The sequence below is a fragment of the Numenius arquata genome, chromosome 19, assembly GCF_964106895.1.
Source record: "Numenius arquata chromosome 19, bNumArq3.hap1.1, whole genome shotgun sequence".
In the NCBI taxonomy this organism is placed as follows: domain Eukaryota; kingdom Metazoa; phylum Chordata; class Aves; order Charadriiformes; family Scolopacidae; genus Numenius; species Numenius arquata.
The window spans coordinates 5,080,308-5,097,885 of record NC_133594.1 but is presented as its reverse complement, the minus strand read 5'-3'; the positions used below and the strand labels follow the sequence as shown (position 1 = coordinate 5,097,885).

General features: G+C 44.6%; 1 protein-coding gene across 1 annotated transcript in view; it reads left to right on the top strand.

Moving 5' to 3' along the window:
* Positions 1–9,113, top strand: part of CDK5RAP2 (CDK5 regulatory subunit associated protein 2) — an 81,755-nt gene extending 72,642 nt beyond the window's left edge. Inside the window, 4 exon segments of the mRNA XM_074161215.1 lie at positions 2,035–2,181; positions 4,160–4,298; positions 7,728–7,774; positions 8,440–9,113. Coding sequence (XP_074017316.1) covers positions 2,035–2,181; positions 4,160–4,298; positions 7,728–7,774; positions 8,440–8,499 — 393 coding nt within the window. The 3' untranslated portion in view covers positions 8,500–9,113.
* The last annotated feature ends 8,465 nt before the right edge of the window (positions 9,114–17,578 follow it).

The following is a 17,578-nucleotide window of genomic DNA, read 5'->3' as shown; positions in this document are numbered from 1 at the left end:
TATGGAAATTGGTAATTGTTACACTGGAAACAATAAAAAAGCCTCACAAAAGCAACAACAAAAAACCCCAGATAAAACTCTAAAATGCTTTAAAAAGGGCTTAAACTAGGGATATGTATCAATAACCTAAGGATAAAAATAATTAAGAAGATTTTCTTGTAATGAATACTTGGGATAAACCCCGGAAATATGAGACAGTTAAAAGAAATCTGATACACAACTGATAAAGTTCCTCACTTACTTGTATTCAGCCCTTCAGTAACACCAGGTGATAACTGTACATTAATGATTCATATATGCTAATGAAGATCATTTCATATTAGGGTAGCTTTTTAATATTTTTCCACTTCCCGGTGTCAAATGAACACTTTAGCAGTATCAGTAGCTAGTCTAGAAACTTGAATATCTCATTAATGATCAAATATTGCCTTCTGAGACATAGCGTGTTGTCCTTTCTGCATCATGTGTGACACAGTGATGGCAAGTCATGGTGCTCTTGCTGTAGTCTTAGATAATAATTATTAAACCCATAAAGTGTTTGCCTTATATTGAATAATGTCAGTTCCTCTAGAATGAGGAGAAGAACTAGTGTTTACTTATGCTATTTTTTCTTATTTAATAGTGTTAATTTCTGGATACAGTTAATGATAGCATTTCTGGGGTTGATTAAGACAAATCTACCTACAAGCTTCAACAAAAGGGAAGGAATAATCTGTACGTGTCTATGGCAGCTAATGAGGAACTAAGAAACTTAAACAGCAACAGGAAAGGCTTGGGTCAGGCATTTAAAACAACACACCAGGGGTAAAAATAGTGAAATGGCAACGGATGGCGCTCAGAGACACTGTGACTGGGGGTGCTTTTAAGAGCAGATTAAAGGAATGTTTGAAAAATTCCATGTAATCCTGTCCTGCCTTGGAGTGGGAAAGTAAACTAGGTGACTAATGAAGGTCCTTTTCAGCCCTATGATTTTATGGTAATATAAATGTTGTAAAAAACCATGCTCACTGTTCTTCAAAATCCAGAATGTCTCAACTACGTGGATAAATTCGCACTACTGATTTTTCTAGTTATAATTAGTAAAGGTATTGAAGAGGCAGTCTGCAACAATTCTGAAATTCTTTTTATGGTATCACATGTGTGCTCACACAGTAAAATTATGTCTGAATGACACTTAAGACTCTCTGAAGTATCATATATTTTCAAATGACCTAGTTAAGCTACTGATAATGACTGAAAAAGTAATCTCTGTAAGTTTTAAACTTGTTTTGTTGGTGTAAAGATAAAAGCAGTAAGTTTCACAATTTGCAGTTTCCTATCAAGCTTTACATCACTGAAGTTTCAAACTACTTAGCAAATGGGATATTTTATGTGACAGGAGGATTCTGGTTAGATAACAATGCTAAATAAGTATTCAAATTCTATGCTGCACGGGGCAGGAACTGTGAATGCTTTTCTTTCATTATCCTTTCCCCTTCTATATCTCCATTGCTTTGGTAATTCATTTGCTCCTCTTGTATTCTTTCCCTCCTTTATTTCGCATTTATGCAATTTCTTCAATTTGGTTTTCTCATCTGTCAGCAGAGGAAAACATTTTATGTGTGTCCTGATAGTTATTTTAGCATTAAATGGAACAGTTTAAAGGGTCTGCTAAGGAAGAAACATCTATATTGCTTAAATTGATGTCTGTAATCATTTGACTTTCAGATAACGTGACATGAAATGCAAATGGAGAGAGAAGAGAGTTGCCAACTATTACCATGTGGCGTAGCAAATCTAGTAAATGTAATCTATTATTAATCACGGTTATTGATTAGGATAAATCCCCTTCCTCCTTGAAATTCTCAGATAATGCATAATTCAGCACTCTTTGTAAGCTCACAAATTAGCTTTTGTGGCACACAATAGCTGCGTGCATCATCTTAAATATGAAATCATACCAACCGGATTTAAACCATTAATTAAGATTACATTTTCATGATGTTTTAAGCATAAACCATAATATGTCTCTATGGCTCTAATCCTCCGATATAGGTACCAGACCAGGCATCACTGCGTGGCTTTTCTGCCAATATTCACACAGTGCAGCAGATTTTAGAAGAGGCTGCGCGTTTACTGAAACTTCTCTGGAGAGTTTCCCTTCCGCTGAAACCCGTGCACGGTACCACTCACGGCACTCAGGTACTATTATGGTTCGTTTTGTGGGGTTTTTTAACTGCTGTTACGTGTTCGAGGATGATGTACCAGTTAGTTAGGAACATGTCATTTGGGAAAATCTGTTGAAAATCGTGAGCGCAGGATGCCCACTCCCTGGCCACATGGTTTTAGTAGCTCTAAGCACTGAAGGCTGAGGCTGTGTGCCGGCTTTCTCTTCTCATCGTATTGTATACCGAGGTCTTTATTTACAAAAGACTTTATATTAAAGATGTAATCCGTGACCCTGTTACTTGATACTCAGGAAACCCAGGCTGGTGGCAAACGTTCCGTTTCATCGAGAAAAGGTTTGTACTCCCTGTTCTAGAGCCAAATTCAATTTGATTATGTATCTACTGGTACCAACAGAAACTTCAGCAACTTTGATGTAATCTGAGCTACATTTTCCTTTTACTTTTTTGATGCCTAAGCTGTAAAATTGGATGCTTTTTTAAAAGTGTGACAAAACCCCGAGACAAGTTTTATAACGTTTTAACTAAAAGGGAAAGTATTGCACTATGCAAATGAGTGAAAGTAAACTGAATGAGGAATGAATTATCTGTACTGTCATAATACCACCACTCAGTAATGAAACTGTTTCAAACGCTGGCTTTAAAATAAATCTAAAGTGTTTTCACTGAGGTTTTTGTATGTGTTGCTTAAGGGAAGCAGGATATTGCTGAAAAAAAGCCCCAATCTCTAGGAAAGTAAAATTTTATATATCCTTTTAATAACATTTTTGGATGTTATTTTCTAGCATCCTTAATTGCACAAAATCACAAAAGCAGTAAGAGTGAACTGTGCTGTCTAATATATTCACTCCATGTTTCAGCTCCATGTTTGGGATGTCTTGACAAGTGTGTGTGCTTCCCATTTTCATCCTCATATGCATCATCTGTATAGACAGCTACACACACACACACGCACGCGCAGCTTTCCGTGTGCGGGTGATGCACCTGATGCTTTACTGTCACACTGATCTGAACCTTCTTGGTCTGGATCAGTCACTTCTTGAAAAATCTCACCTCAACATGTGTGGGATCTGAGTTCCCTGGACTGCGCCTGATTAGAGCCTAATAGAATCTTTTCTGGAGTTTCTTATCCAACATCTTAAGATCTCAAGGATACTAGATTGCTTCTGATGTCTTAAGTGCAATATATGAAAGAATGTCTCTTGAAGCTTGATTCTAAAAGATACTGAACATTCACTGCCTGCTCTTCAGCCCCATAGGAGTTGTGAGTAATCAGTTCTTCTGAAGAGCTAAATGCTTGGGGGCAAATTCCAGAAGACAGGATTATTTAACACGTGGCACAACAAGAAAAAAAAAAAATATGTACAAGCTTAAGTTTGCGTGAGGATGCAGATGAGTGATTCTGGCAGACTGTGCCAGGGCTACTCACAGGACTGTTTTACCAGCTGCTAACCGTAACCTGGTTGGAATTGGTAGTGAAAACTGAACCTTAAATAATGATACTGCCAAATAATTTTGCTATAAAACTGTCCCTGTCACTTGTACAATGCCTTTTAGCCCTTTGATAAAGGCAGCATCAACTATTAAGAGAACACAGGAGAAGGAAGCTGTGAACCTGGCAGACAGGACACTTGCTGATCCCATAGCACTGGCCTTCGTTAGATTTTCCCAGTTGAGGCAATTAAAAAAAGAAGAGAGGAATGGAAGTTTCAAAACAAAACCAGGCACTGGTGTTAAGACTTTTCTCAGACAAACAGAAAAATTAATAAAAGCCAGCTAAGAATTGTGTTTGTCTCTTGGCAGATGTCGTCTCCATGTGTCACTGGGGATGTGACTGCGGAAGGACAGGCGCTCAGTGATGTTTCACCCCTTTAAGGAGTTGTTCATACTCTAAGGAAGCTCAAAGGCACTTGTACAAAAGTACTTAGCAATTCACAACATACAAAGTACTTTTATATAATACTTCAATATGCTATTTTCTTCTCTTGATTTAGGATGAAGGAATGAAAGCAGAAGTACTTAGATTGCGTAAGAAACTGTCTGAGCAGGAGAAGAAGTTACACAGCGCCGTGAAACGCTTGCACTGCACCAACCAGCTAAAGGAGAACATGGAGAAAGTCATCATCGACCAGTGTAAGTATATGCTTTATTACTGGTTCTTTTTTCAATTTTTGTGGTCCATGGCTACCTCTAAAATTGGAGAAACAACAAAATGACTATAGGCACCCTGTTCTGTAGTCGCTCCTTGTGCACGCTCAGTGGTTAGTGACAAGCAGTTCACGAGGTTCAGACTGTACAGAACTGGTGGAGCCTCAAAGAAGTTGCCCAACTACAAAAGGCTGCATAGAACGTCATGAGAAACAATGGCCTGGTTTTACACAACCCACTGATAATGGGTCAATCCATGCAGCTGCTGCTAATTGCCACTAATTACTTCAGTTACTCCATTTCAGATAGCGCCATTCCCCAAGTTTTTTATCCTATGACAGTTCCTGACAGAGGCAAAGTTACCGTTGCTGTACACCATTCCTGCCAGAGTTTTTGACATTGTCCTTCTCAAAATTGTGATTTTTGCCTCAATTTTGGTAAATGTGGAATTAGGCTTTTAGATTTTGTGAGGTGCCGGTCTTTTGCGTGTATCGCATTAGATAGCTGTGCACCGGGAAAAGCCAAAGCAGCAGCAAAGGAGATTTGTCAATGCTTTACACCAGACTGAGAATCATAGAATCATAGAATGGTTAGAGTTGGAAGGGACCTTAAAGATCATCGAGTTCCAGCCCCCTGCCATGGGCAGGGAGACCTTCCACTAGAGCAGGTTGCTCAAAGCCCCGTCCAGCCTGGCCTTAAACACTTCCAGGGATGGGGCATCCACAACTTCCCTGGGCAACCTGTTCCAGTGTCTTACCACCCTCACAGCAAAGAATTTCTTCCTAATATCTAATCTAAATCTCCTCTCTTCCAATTTAAAACCATTACCCCTTGTCCTGTAATTACATCTCCTGACAAAGAGTCCCTCTCCGGCTCTCCTGTAGCTCCCTTCAGATATTGGAAGGCTGCTATGAGGTCTCCCCGGAGCCTTCTCTTCTCCAGGCTCAACAACCCCAGCTCTCTCAGCCTGTCTTCATAGGGGAGGTGCTCCAGCCCTCTGATCATCTTCGTGGCCCTCCGCTGGACCTGTTCCAACAGGTCCATGTCCTTCCTGTGTTGAGAAGTGTGTTGAGAAGTGCAAGAGAACAGAAGGCTCAGAACAAGGGAAACAAAAGCTTACTATGAGTCATTTTTTAAAGAAAAATGGAGACATGTTGTGGAATATTTTACTCTTAGAAGCCATATCTAGAAAATTATCTGGAAACATGAAACCAAACGGGACACGGGCTGTATTGTAGACGTGTTAAACCAGGTGTCTGAATGGAACCAGACTCTTCTCTACCTTCACGCTATGGCAATATGTGTATTGTGGGAGGAGGATTTAATTTTCTTTAAAAAAATAACAATCTATCCTTACCTTCTCTTAAGAGGTGGGACTAAATGACTAATTGGTGTGTGCTGGAATGGCACTTGTGTTATCAGTAATTCAACTACACTGTAAAATGTTACACATCATACAATGTTATGAAAATGGCCATGATGCTATAAGTTACTCAAGTCATTTAAATGCAGTGTAGGGGAATAAATGTTATTTTTGCTCCATAGCCTGTAATTTTTGTATCTAAGGTACATGGATCTTCTGCCTGCAGATTATTTTTTATTTTAAGCATTTATGGGTTGGATTTTGTTGTATGAAATGATGTACAAGTTACTTATATTAAATCCAAAATTATGTTTTGTTCAGGTTTTAAAGTTTAATAGCTCAGTTTGGGGTTGTCATATAAAAACCAAAGCTATTCTATTACGTCTGTCCAAATAATATCCCCAGGGTAGATTTACTGGTTTAGTCTGGTCATTTCCTAGTTCCAGTGACATCTCAGACACGGGGTGATTTCAGTAGGGCTGGGCAGAGTATAAATCAACAGAGATTTTTATCCTTATGGCCAAAATGTTATCCCCAAGGCCACTCCACCCGCCCATACTTTCAAACAAGAAAACAACGCATCTCCCCCTTATTTTGCTCACTGCTTTTTAGGGCATTCAACCTCATCTGAACTAGGTCCTGGTAGAATGAAGCCTGCATTTTCTGAAATCTCCTTAATGCAAAGCAGCGCGTGGCGAGCAGCAGCTTCGCTATTAGTGTCACATCTTTTAAATTCTCTTCATGTACTGAATTTAATCTTTTTGATTTAGAAAAATCTAGTTTGCCAGGTGAAATGAATTTACTAGCAGAGCTCTTTATGAGCAGAGGGCACCCTGCTACACAGAAAGACCTAGGTACGATTTTCCGTAAGTTTCATTGATTATGGGAATTATGGATGTCAAGTTACTTTTGCCTTAAAGAGCAATTTCAGAAATGTTTCTAAATTGCATCTGTACACAAATTCCTGACCAAACATACAATAAAACTGATGAATCACATGAAGCTGCTGGGTTTTGTTAGGATGCTTATACTTGTTTTTGTTATTTCTTCCTCTCTCCTTTTGCCAGTAAGAAAGCAAAGGCATCGCAGTAGGTGACCTTGCCTGCCTTCACCCTCCAAACATCCCGTTAGCCGGCCACTCTGCTGAGGATATTCAAGTTACCTCTGTTATTTAGTTGAGCATTCCTAAATATATTATAGAAGCAGATACCGGAACATTCTTGTGGCTCCAAGTCTTCTGTGTGCTTTCTCTGGCGAGAGAACTCATTGCTTCTAAACCTCATCTGAACCTCGGAACATGTAACAATGCGCTGCCAAATTGCAGTAATCTGCCAAGGGTGTAATTATCTCATGACAGCTCTACCCTTGAAGTTGTTGGGTTCTTATTATTGTAATGAAAAATCTTTATTATGGCTAAATTGTTTATTTTTGAGACTGGAATATTAAATTGGTACTTGTGGGTGGTATTTTTCAGCAGTTATGGAGCTGACATAGGTTGGAGAATCACATATTTAACCTGACATTTTTAAATAGTGGTTTTGTTTAGAAGCATCCCCTCCTCCGTTCACAGGTCTCGTTCTGTCCCCGCAGAGACAAACGAGCTGGATGAGTAGAGGAAACTCGGCCCCCTTCAGAGCAAGCCGCTGACACGATTTCCCCGTGCATCTATAGGTTGCTTTATCCTTGAACTGCTGGAGGAGCTGGCTGACTTCTTTTGCCATCTGTCCTATTCCCACCCCTCGTCCCCCATAACCTCTCCACTGCACAATTTTTCTCCCCCTCTTGCTAACCGTCCCCCGCAGCCCAAATAGATAGATCAATAATAATAATAAGAGATCAATTGTAGTTCACTCACGCACCATCTCCCCTTAAAATGAACAGACACTCGTCCAGTACTGACTTAGATCAAGAGAACGTTTGTTCGGTTGCCTGGTCGCTGCCCATAGTGGATAATTGAGTTCATACCTTATTAAGTGTTTGGTCATAAGATCCATACAGGGAATATAGAAAGACTCTGCAGCATTGTTTTTAATCTCCTCTTTCTTTTCCAGTGGTTTTAACTCATGATGTCTTGAAGAAGGCGAGAGGAAATCTGGAAGTAAGTAAAATTTTTGCTCGCGTTAAATTCCGTGGTATATACTCATTAGAAACAGACCTTGCTGCGTCAGGAGTATTTTGCAGAATTAGTCTGTTTTGCTTTAGGTTTGCTACCTAATCGCGCCTGGGTGACAGCAGTTTAGTATGATAAATAATCTCCAATGTTTGATGGTTAAATTAGAGTTTTATGACTGACCACGTAAACAGCTAAGCCTCTTTTCTGACGCTTTGCCTAGATTAATATTCACGTCTGTCATCTTCTTCCAGGAGTTTATTTTCAGCAGCTCACAGCCCAAGAACCTGTCTGCTGAACAAGTTCACAAAAGACACCCTTATTTAAAGCTTTTGTGTGTGTTAATAAGAGGTGGGGCTTTTTTTTTTTTTAAAAAAAAAAAGGAAAGACCCAATAGGCAAAGCTTTTGCAAACAGCTATTGCTAATGCAGGGTATTAAATTAGTTTGAGTGTTTAAGTAATCACTGTTCAGATTTGATTTCTCCCAGAAGGTTCAGTCTTTACTCGCAGAAGCATGTAATACACTTCTTGATTCCTAAATCCCATCCTTCTCCTCACTCCCCTCTTTTACAGCTTCATGGCCCGGGGGTAGGGACAAATCGTGTGCATTTAAAGTCCTGTAAAATAGTAATAATTACCGCTTTTCTAACCAGGTCCCGCCAGCTGAGAATCAAAAATCACCTTCCTGTACCAGCAAAAAGAGGATTATCTGAAGGAGAAAGTTCCACCAGTAGAGACCGGTCCTGTGATTGTTGTTTGCTTCTTTATGCCTTACTATTTATTGATGTAAAAAACGTTTGTTCAGCTCTTTCAATGGAATCAGCCTTTGACCAAAAAAAAAAAAAAAAAAAAGAAAAACAGAGAAAAAAGAAAGCTTTTGGTAAATAACTTATTTAACATTTTTCTGTAATGTAAAAGATTGTTTTTAATATTTATTACCGAAGCAAGGTACTGGAGGGATTGAAGAAAAATCCAGATTTTTTTTAAAGTTAGCTCATTTGAAATTTTATATTTGTACTTGTCATGTTATAAAACTATTTGTTTGTGTAGTCAAACAGGTCCTGAAAGAATCCAAAATGTGATCCACCTTCCAAACTGTTTCTCTACTGCTAAAAGAATATAGGTTAAAAAAAAAAAAAAAGTAATAATAATTCTGCCAGTTGTCATTGTTTTGTAGCAATGTGAGAGATGTTTAATATTTTAAAGCATTTTAAACATATCGGGAAGATTCTTCTGGAATTGAGAAGAATCGTTGAGGTTTCTTACTGTCCTGTTAGGAATATAGATTGATGCTAGGTCTGAAAGTATTACTTCAAATCAGACAATTAAAATGAAAAATAATCAGAAATGTGTTTGTGCTGTTTTGGGGTGCATCAGGAAGAGTGTGACCAGCAGGTTGAGGGAGGTCATCCTCCCCCTCTGTTCTGGTGAGGCCCCATCTGGAGTCCTGTGTCCAGTTCTGGGCTCCCCAGTTTAAGAAGGATGGGGAACTGCTGGAGAGGGTCCAGCAGAGGGCTACAAAGATGATGAGGGGCCTGGAGCATCTCTCTGATGAGGAGAGGCTGAGGGACTTGGGTCTGTTTAGGCTGGAGAAGAGAAGACTGAGGGGGGATGTGATCAACAGCTATAAATACTTAAAGGGTGGGTGTCAGGAGGATGGGGCCAGGCTTTTCTCAGTGGTGCCCAGTGACAGGACAAGACGTAACAGGCACAAACCTGAACGTAAGAAGTTCCACCTAAACATGAGGAGGAACTTCTTTACTTCGAGGGTGGCAGAGCCCAGGAAGAGACTGCCCAGAGAGGTGGTGGAGTCTCCTTCTCTGGAGACATTCAAAACCCTCCTGGACGCGTGTCTGTGCAACCTGCTCTGGGTGGACCTGCTTTGGCAGGGGGGTTGGACTAGATGATCTCCAGAGGTCCCTTCCAACCCCATATGATTCTGTGATTCTTTGTAGGGGTCAGTGGGAGGGTGGGCCGTATTCCATCCCACCTCACGGCCATTGTGCCTGTGAGCTTTTAGTAAAGAAAAACAACAATAAAGCCACCAGCAGCCCTTACCTCCACCTCAAGCGATGACCTCTGGTCCATCCCAGGGAATGAAAGCTCAGCAAGGAAAGGCCATTGTCTTTAGCAGACGGCAGGGGGAGGCAAACGCGTTCGTCTGGATTAGAGGAAAGATGCCAGAAAAATTGGAAAAGTTAAAAATAAACTTTGCAAATTGCGAAGCGGGGGGAGGCAGAGGAAGAGCATGCAGTCAGACTTGTTCTTCAGTCTCTTCACACATTATTGTCCTCACAGCTCACTAAAAACGTCAAGTTAATTTTACTAAGTAGCTAAATTATAGACACTCAGATGTAATCAGAATCCGCTATACATTTCAACTTTCAAAATTAATCATCCTACGTTTTTGAGTTACAACACCTGAAGGAAACAGCTGTACATCTATATATAGTACACCCATGTCTCCTGGTCTTCTTACAGCCTTTTTCCACCCCCCCCCCAACACCATCTGTACTTAAAAATAAATAAATAAATAAATAAAATGATATGATTTCCCACTTACTCCTTAACGGTCCCTGTTGTGCCCCCTCGGAGGTTCTCCTGACCCCTTTTTTCCTTCCCATCAGCTCCGGTTGCTGCTTCCAGGTCACAGCAGAGCGTGGACGTGATCACTGCTGGGATTTGCTTAACTGAGGCGGGGGGGGGAAATATGTAGTATATCATTACCTCTTTAAAAACAGATGATTCTATGAGATCAAAGTATTTCATCTTAATGAGAAGTGCCTCTTAAACACGCACAATTTACTGGGCCCGTTTAAAAATAATTAAAAAAAAAAAAAAGGAAAAAAAAAAAAGCTTACCAGATGGAGGGCTGCAGAAGACAAAGCTTCTGGAGTGTTAAACTTTGTTCCCATTAAACAAAATTAAATTTTCCTTTAAAAAATAATTATGCAGGGGGAAAAGAAGCCGCGTAAGCAAATGGAATTAGAGGAGAGGCTCATCTGCTTCGCGAGTTCCTGCCCGTGCTTGTGTTCCCTGCCCAAGGTGATCTGGGACATTGCGGAGAGGAGGTCAGGAAGGAGCATCCGAGCAGGGAGACCCCTGGGTCTGGTGGCTTCACCCGTGACCTTGAGCTTCTCTGCTTTTCTCCGAGGTTTCCAGGCAGCACACGGGCTGTGGGCTGTCTCCCAACAGGCTGCTGGAGGCCTGTGAGATTAAGGAAAAAAGAAGAAGAAATAAGGGAAATTAAGGGAATTAAGGAAAAGAAGCAGCAAATAAAAGGAGGTGGCACAGACAGCTTTTTCCTTGTCTTTAGGGCCCCTACAACATGTGCAGCTCCACACGAGCGCTGAATAAAGGAAATATTTAGTGCCACCCAGGGCAGAGCAGCACGTTCTGGATCCACACGGGTACCCGGTGCTGCCGCCAGCCCCGAGCCGTCCCTGCGGGGCCGGGGAACAGCCTGGTCATTACCTCTGCCAAAGAGAACAAATAGAAATAATACTGAAAAAAATCACAGGTGGGTGGTTGTATTAAAAATAAATCAATGCTAATGCATTCAAGCATTTAAAAACAAAAGCGCAGCAGATCTGTGTGGTATTTTAATCTCCACAAAAGCTGCCGGGTCCATTTTTTATTTCTTTCGTATGGGGGGGACGGTGAGGATTTGGGGGACCCCGTCTGCCGGGGCAGAGGGATGGGTCCCCATGGGGACGTGTCCTGAAGAGCCGAGCAGAGGGGAACGTGCCCGCTCGACATTTTGGGTTTATTTTAAACGCTCCCGACCCAGACGGAAAGCAAATCTTGTCATCGCTTCCAAATCCAACAGCAGTGACAATACGGGGAGAAAAATATAAAAAGAAAACGGCGATGCTCATCGGAGTCCTATTGACACCACAAAAATCCCGATTTACAGGCAGCCAAAGCCCAACCCCTGCTCACCCCTGGACAGAGTCTGCCTGATGCCCTGGGTGCCCGGAGCTTCTCCAGCCCGGCTGGCCTGGGCTGGGGGTGAAGCAGCTCTGCCACCAGCAAGACCACCTGCAAGGTTCCACCACACCAGCGTCACCAAGCCCATACGGCTCCTCGTATTAAAGCCCTTTGATACACGGCCACCGGCACCTCTGGACACGGGTCCTGCTGCTGGTGGGGGGTGTTTGGCCATCGCGAAGCCTGGCACGCTGGGCTCATCTTCATAGAATCAGAATCGTATGGGTTGGAAGGGACCTTTCAGATCATCGAGTCCGACCATCAACCTAACACTGACAAAGCCACCACTGACCCATGTCCCTCAGCACCACGTCTGCCCAGCTTTTAAACACCTCCAGGGATGGTGACTCCAGCACTTCCCTGGGCAGCCTGTTCCAGTGCTTGATAACCCTTTCAGTGAATAAATTTTTCCCAATATCCATCCTGAACCTCCCCTGGCACAACTTGAGGTTGTTTCCTTTTGTCCTATCACCTCTTCCTCGAGCAAATAGACCGTTGCCCACCTCCTCGTGTCTGTAACAACTCGGAGAAAAGCTGCCTGAATAGCACTAGTACCCACCCCCTGTGTTTCCCTCCCCCCCTTTTCCCTTCCTGACCCGGTCCATTACCATCTTGGCTCCCAGGTCCATTTCTGAGCCTGTCTGGCAGCCACTAGATGGCAAAAGCAGGTCGTGCTGCTCACCCAGCGGTGGGAGCGACGCTGGACCAAGATGCACGGAGCCAGCGCGTACCCGCGGCTCCGCGTTTCTGCTCCTGCCGGGCTCGCACGCCTCCTGCTCGCAGGAAACCAAAATAAACCCAAACACACCTTGCTGGGTCGGGCCGGGCACGTTGCTGCGAATGCCATTAAAAAAAGATGAGATTTGGAGCCAGCATTTACTGGCTTTATTACTTAAATGGTCTAGAGAATAAGTCATAGGAGGAGAGGCTGAGGGAACTGGGCGTGTTTAGTTTGGAGAAGAGGAGGCTGAGGGGGGACCTCATCGCCCTCTACAACTACCTGGAAGGAGGTTGTAGAGAGGTGGGTGTTGGCCTCTTCTCCCAAGGGAATAATGACAGGACCAGAGGAAATGGTCTGAAGTTGGGGCAGGGGAGGTTTAGATTAGATATTAGGAAGAATTACTGAGAGAGTGGTCAGGCGCTGGCACAGCCTGCCCAGGGAGGTGGTGGAGTCGCCATCCCTGGAGGTATTTAAGAAACGTGTAGACATGGCACTTCAGGGCATGCTCTAGTGCCTGAGACTATTGGTTTGTGTCTATTTGTTTGGTGTGTGGTTTTTTTGTTTTTTGGGTTTGTTTGGGTTTTTTTTTGTGGTTGGACTCAATGATCTCAAAGGCCCCTTCCAACCATGAAGATTCTGTGAAATGAACACCCCCCCCTACCCCCCCACCCAATCCTAAACAGCTCTTAGGATGTGCCCTACGTGCAACCACAATGATCCAGAAGCTGTGTTGGCCTCAAGGTGCAATTACCAGCAGGTTTGGCGCTTTGCTACAGTTGTGGTGCTGCCCTTTGCCCACGGCTGAACCCCCAAGGTCCTCTTTGGGGGCTGTGGCTTCTCAAGGAGAAAGCTCCCAGGGGTGCTCCATCCTGGGCAGGGCACCACGGGCAGCCCAGCACCAAACCACTTCCCTGGGCTCACTCTCCAAAGTGAAGCAAAAGCAAACCAAACCCCATCTGCTCCTAAAATACCTTGTTTTTCTTCCTCCTCTCCACCACAAAGCTTGACATGATGCAGGACCCACGGTTGAGCGTCCAGGTTCCACTCCAGGCACCGACCACGGTGCATCACTGGGGAGGGAAGGGCTCTCGGAGAGGGGCGACGGGCGGCTGCCTCTCCTGCAGTGAGTAATTCAGATTTAGCCGGGGGCAAAGTGTGTGTGGGGAAGGACGTTGGTCACTCACTCCATGCCTTTTTTTTCAGAGGAAGAGGCTGCAGCATCTGTTTGCAGAAAACACCCCTCGCAGGGGGGGGAGGCCACGTCCCTTGGCTTCTCCAGGCTCCAGGACAATGACTGGCAACAGTGGGGGAAGCCAAGGCTGCTCCGGGGCTGGTGACACCAAGGAAACAAGAAAGATTTCAAGTCACTTTAGTAGCCCATTCCCACCCTTCTGGCCCCCTCATCATCATCATCCTCCCGCACATAACATCTGTAGGTTGTGCCACTGGCACAAAATCCAGTTTCAAGCATCAGCGCAGAGTCACAGCACGTGTTTGCAAACCAGCAAATCCAAAGTGATAAACAAACCCACAAGTAACCCCTTTTCCTACCCATCCACCCAGGAGGTCACTCCTCTGGTAAGTTCCCAGCACCCCAGAAATCGAGCCCTCGGACACCCCCGTCCCCCCAGGGGGTGACGGTCCCCGCTGCTGCCCCTGCCCCATCCTGCCCTCAGACCCACAGCTCCCCCCTCCCCAACCGCATAACCTCTGATTATTGAATCAACCCCTCTCGAGAAAAGCCCTGCATGCCTATTTTTTATGTGTTTATCTTGTCATTTCTTTAGAAAGATACTTGTTACAATATTGCACACACACACCCCCCCCCAGCTCCCCCCAGCCCCGTCGGAGGAATATACTTGGGTAATTTGTTGGAGCGGGTTGCTGGGCCATGTATTATGCATGAGATGCAATCTTTATTTTCGCACTCCGCTGTGTGCATTCTCAAACAGGGATGGCATCGCGTGCCCGCACGCAAAACGAACATTAGCAGCTCAAAAAAAAAAACAAAAAAAAAAGAAAAAAAGAAAAAGCCCATTTATTTAAAGGAAAGCAAAAAAAAAAAACAAAAAGCAAAACCACAACCCAACAAACCCTCTCACTCTTTCAAGCTGTTCTAGCCGGGATTGCCCAGAGCAGCTAAACAGCAAGAGCAGTCAAGTTGTTCCCATTCCTATGCCGTTGTTGAATAAACTGGCTCAGAGCTGCTGTGCTCGGTGCGAGAGGACAAGATGGTGACGGTGGAGAGCCCAAAGGAGCCCACCATTGCCAAACACCCCCAGCAACAGAGCTCAGGTGGCACGTACCCTCTCCTCAGAGGGTCTCCATCCCTCCTGGTATCTTTACATATACATATATGCTCCCTCCATCCCTCCTGGTATCTCTCTCTCTATATACACACACACATACATACAATTATACTTGCATTTTTGGGCCCATTCTTTCTTGCTGCTAGAGATAAAGCTGTATTAGCCACTGTAGTTCACGTGTTTTCACGTGTTCATGCTGCTTTCAGAGCATGTCACAGGGTCAAACCTTCTGGACAAAACACCACCAGCCACATCCACCAAGGCTTTGGACCTTTCTGCCAGATCTGCCCTAATTAACCCCCTTCTCCCCCCAGCACGCACCCCCTTTACCTTCTCCTGCCCGAGGGCTGGGTACCCAGCTCCTTGGCCGGTGACACTGGGAGCGGATGGTTTGCCACACGGCGGGGAGGTGGTGGGGGCTGGTGACACTGGAAGGTCAAACGACCAAGGACACACGCTGCTGAGCGTCGTGGCAAAAGCCTTCGGGTTAAATGCACGAAACGGAACCACACGAAAAAGGCAGAGAAAATTCACAGGCCATCAAAACTACACCCCCCAACACCTCCCCCCCCCCCCCCACTGCATTTCATGCTTGGAGGTCGTCTACTGTTATTTTAGAGCAATAAGACGCGTAGCTCGTTTTAGAGCCGTGTTAAAATGCAGTTGTGACACTGATGTCCTTACCAACCTTTGCTGCGGTGCCACCCTCAGGACATCCATCCCCCCCTCCTGGCCACAGTGGGCAGGGGGGGTTCTCCACCAGCCCCCCCCCACCCCCAAGATAGGATCTGGCCAGTGTGGGGTCACCCCGCTCCGGAGGAGGAGGGCAAAACCTCTGGCTCTGCCGCTCACAGCCACAGTGGCATGAGACGGCTGGAGGAGAAAACGAAGGACAAGAAACCAGGCCTGTTAATCCCAAGAAGAGCGTGAGGAATGGAAAAGAATCAGAAAGTGGCCCCTGAGAAGGAATAAAGGGGGAAAAACATGTCAGAGGATGAATAAGAGGGAGAGAAAGAAGACACGTGGAAAGGGAAAAAGAACAGGATAAAATGGGGACCAGGATAGAAGGCCAATTATTTTTGATTCTTTGGCTTCAGGGCTAATTTATTACAGCGGTAAATCATGCTTAGGATAGGTAATACAGCAGCCAGAGCCTGGATGTTATTTAGACAGCGTAATCATGATATTAATGCTCAGAAAAGTGGAACATTTTAACTGCCTGCAGGCCGTGTCTCACTCTTTACGGTCTCCCCTTCTGCTCAGCATGAAGAGATACTGCACTTTCCCAGAGCCGCGGGGCTTCACGTTGGGACAGAAAGGGCTCGTGGAAAGGCATGGGGTGGCATTTCCTTATCTTAACATCCCTCCCTGGAAGGTCTGAGCGGGGCTGGGGCTACAACACCACAGTTTTCTTCTCTCCCTGCCCCTGTGCACTGATGGCTGGGGATGTGCCCACCCACACATTTACCCTGGCAGCACGGGCACCCATATAAAGATGTAAAAAAAGAAAAAACAAAAAAAAAAAAGACAAAAAAAAAGACATCTATGCCAGCTGGTGAACGGTGGCTGTCCCACGCACACACAGGTGAAGGGGAAAGTGGGGATATGAGAGTTTTACCTGTGATTCCTGGGGTGGAGAAGGACTGTATAAACTAACCAGGTTTAGTTAGTTTAAACTAACCATCACACCTCCACAGCGCATCCCGACTGACAGGGAAAAAAAAAAAAAAAAAAATCTTTACGCTATATAAAGATGTTGTATATATAGAAAGAAACTTTCTAGGGGTTAGAAGAGGCAAGGTGGTTTTATTACAGATCTTGGAAAGCGCAGGAGCCGCCCCATCCCCGCAGCCCCCCCTCCATTCCTTTGTGGTTCAGCAGGGAGAGGCGCACAGAAGCAGCAGTTCGTTAAGGCTTCATTAAGATATCTGCACTGCACAGGGCCAGCACAACTCGAAGAAATCACACCCTGACTCTTTGCCTGGCTCCTCACAGATCTCAGGGGTGCCATGTCCACCCTCTGCCCCTCTCCTCCTTCCCCAGCTGCTGTTTGACCCGGGGGGAGAATCCCAAAGCTCCCACGGGATGTGGCTGGGACGTGGGCAGGTATCCGAGTGCTCAGCCCTGAACCACGCTACCCTCAAGGCAGCGAGTGATGTCAGCAGCCTTGAAAAACGATGTCAAAGACGCGAAAAACCAACCTGCTTTGCCTCCAGTCATCAGAGCAAATTATGGATTCTCCAGCGGTCGTGCAATATGAAATTAAGTAACTCCATTGTGCGCCGATCTCGCTGCGAGTGGGAGAGGCAAGTTCTCTGCTTCCCCTGAGCACAAGTTGAGCCCATTTGCTGGTGATTTCCCCCCAGTGTCACTTGCCGTGAAATCCGCATTGTGATCCCAATGTATGACTCGGCGAACGCACACAACAGCATCCCGTTACAGCTCGGTGTTAAACTCACAGGTCCCGCAGCCCTCCCTACATTCTCCTGCCCTCCAGGCACGAAAAAACAGAGGAGGAGATTGTACCGTCCCACCAACCCATACCAGTCTGGCCTGTGGTACACACCGGTGCTCAGACAGTCTCCACCAGTGTTCTGTTTGCCTAAAGCCACAGCAGGATGGCTTTTTTTTTTGTAGATGGGAATATATTCACAAAATACATTTACTTATATCCTGTAAAAGCACAATAAACTTATCTCCAGGCACTTACATTAAAGAAATACTGTGAATTTAGAAGTTACTTTGTTCTAAAAACCCCTCCAGGCAGAAAAG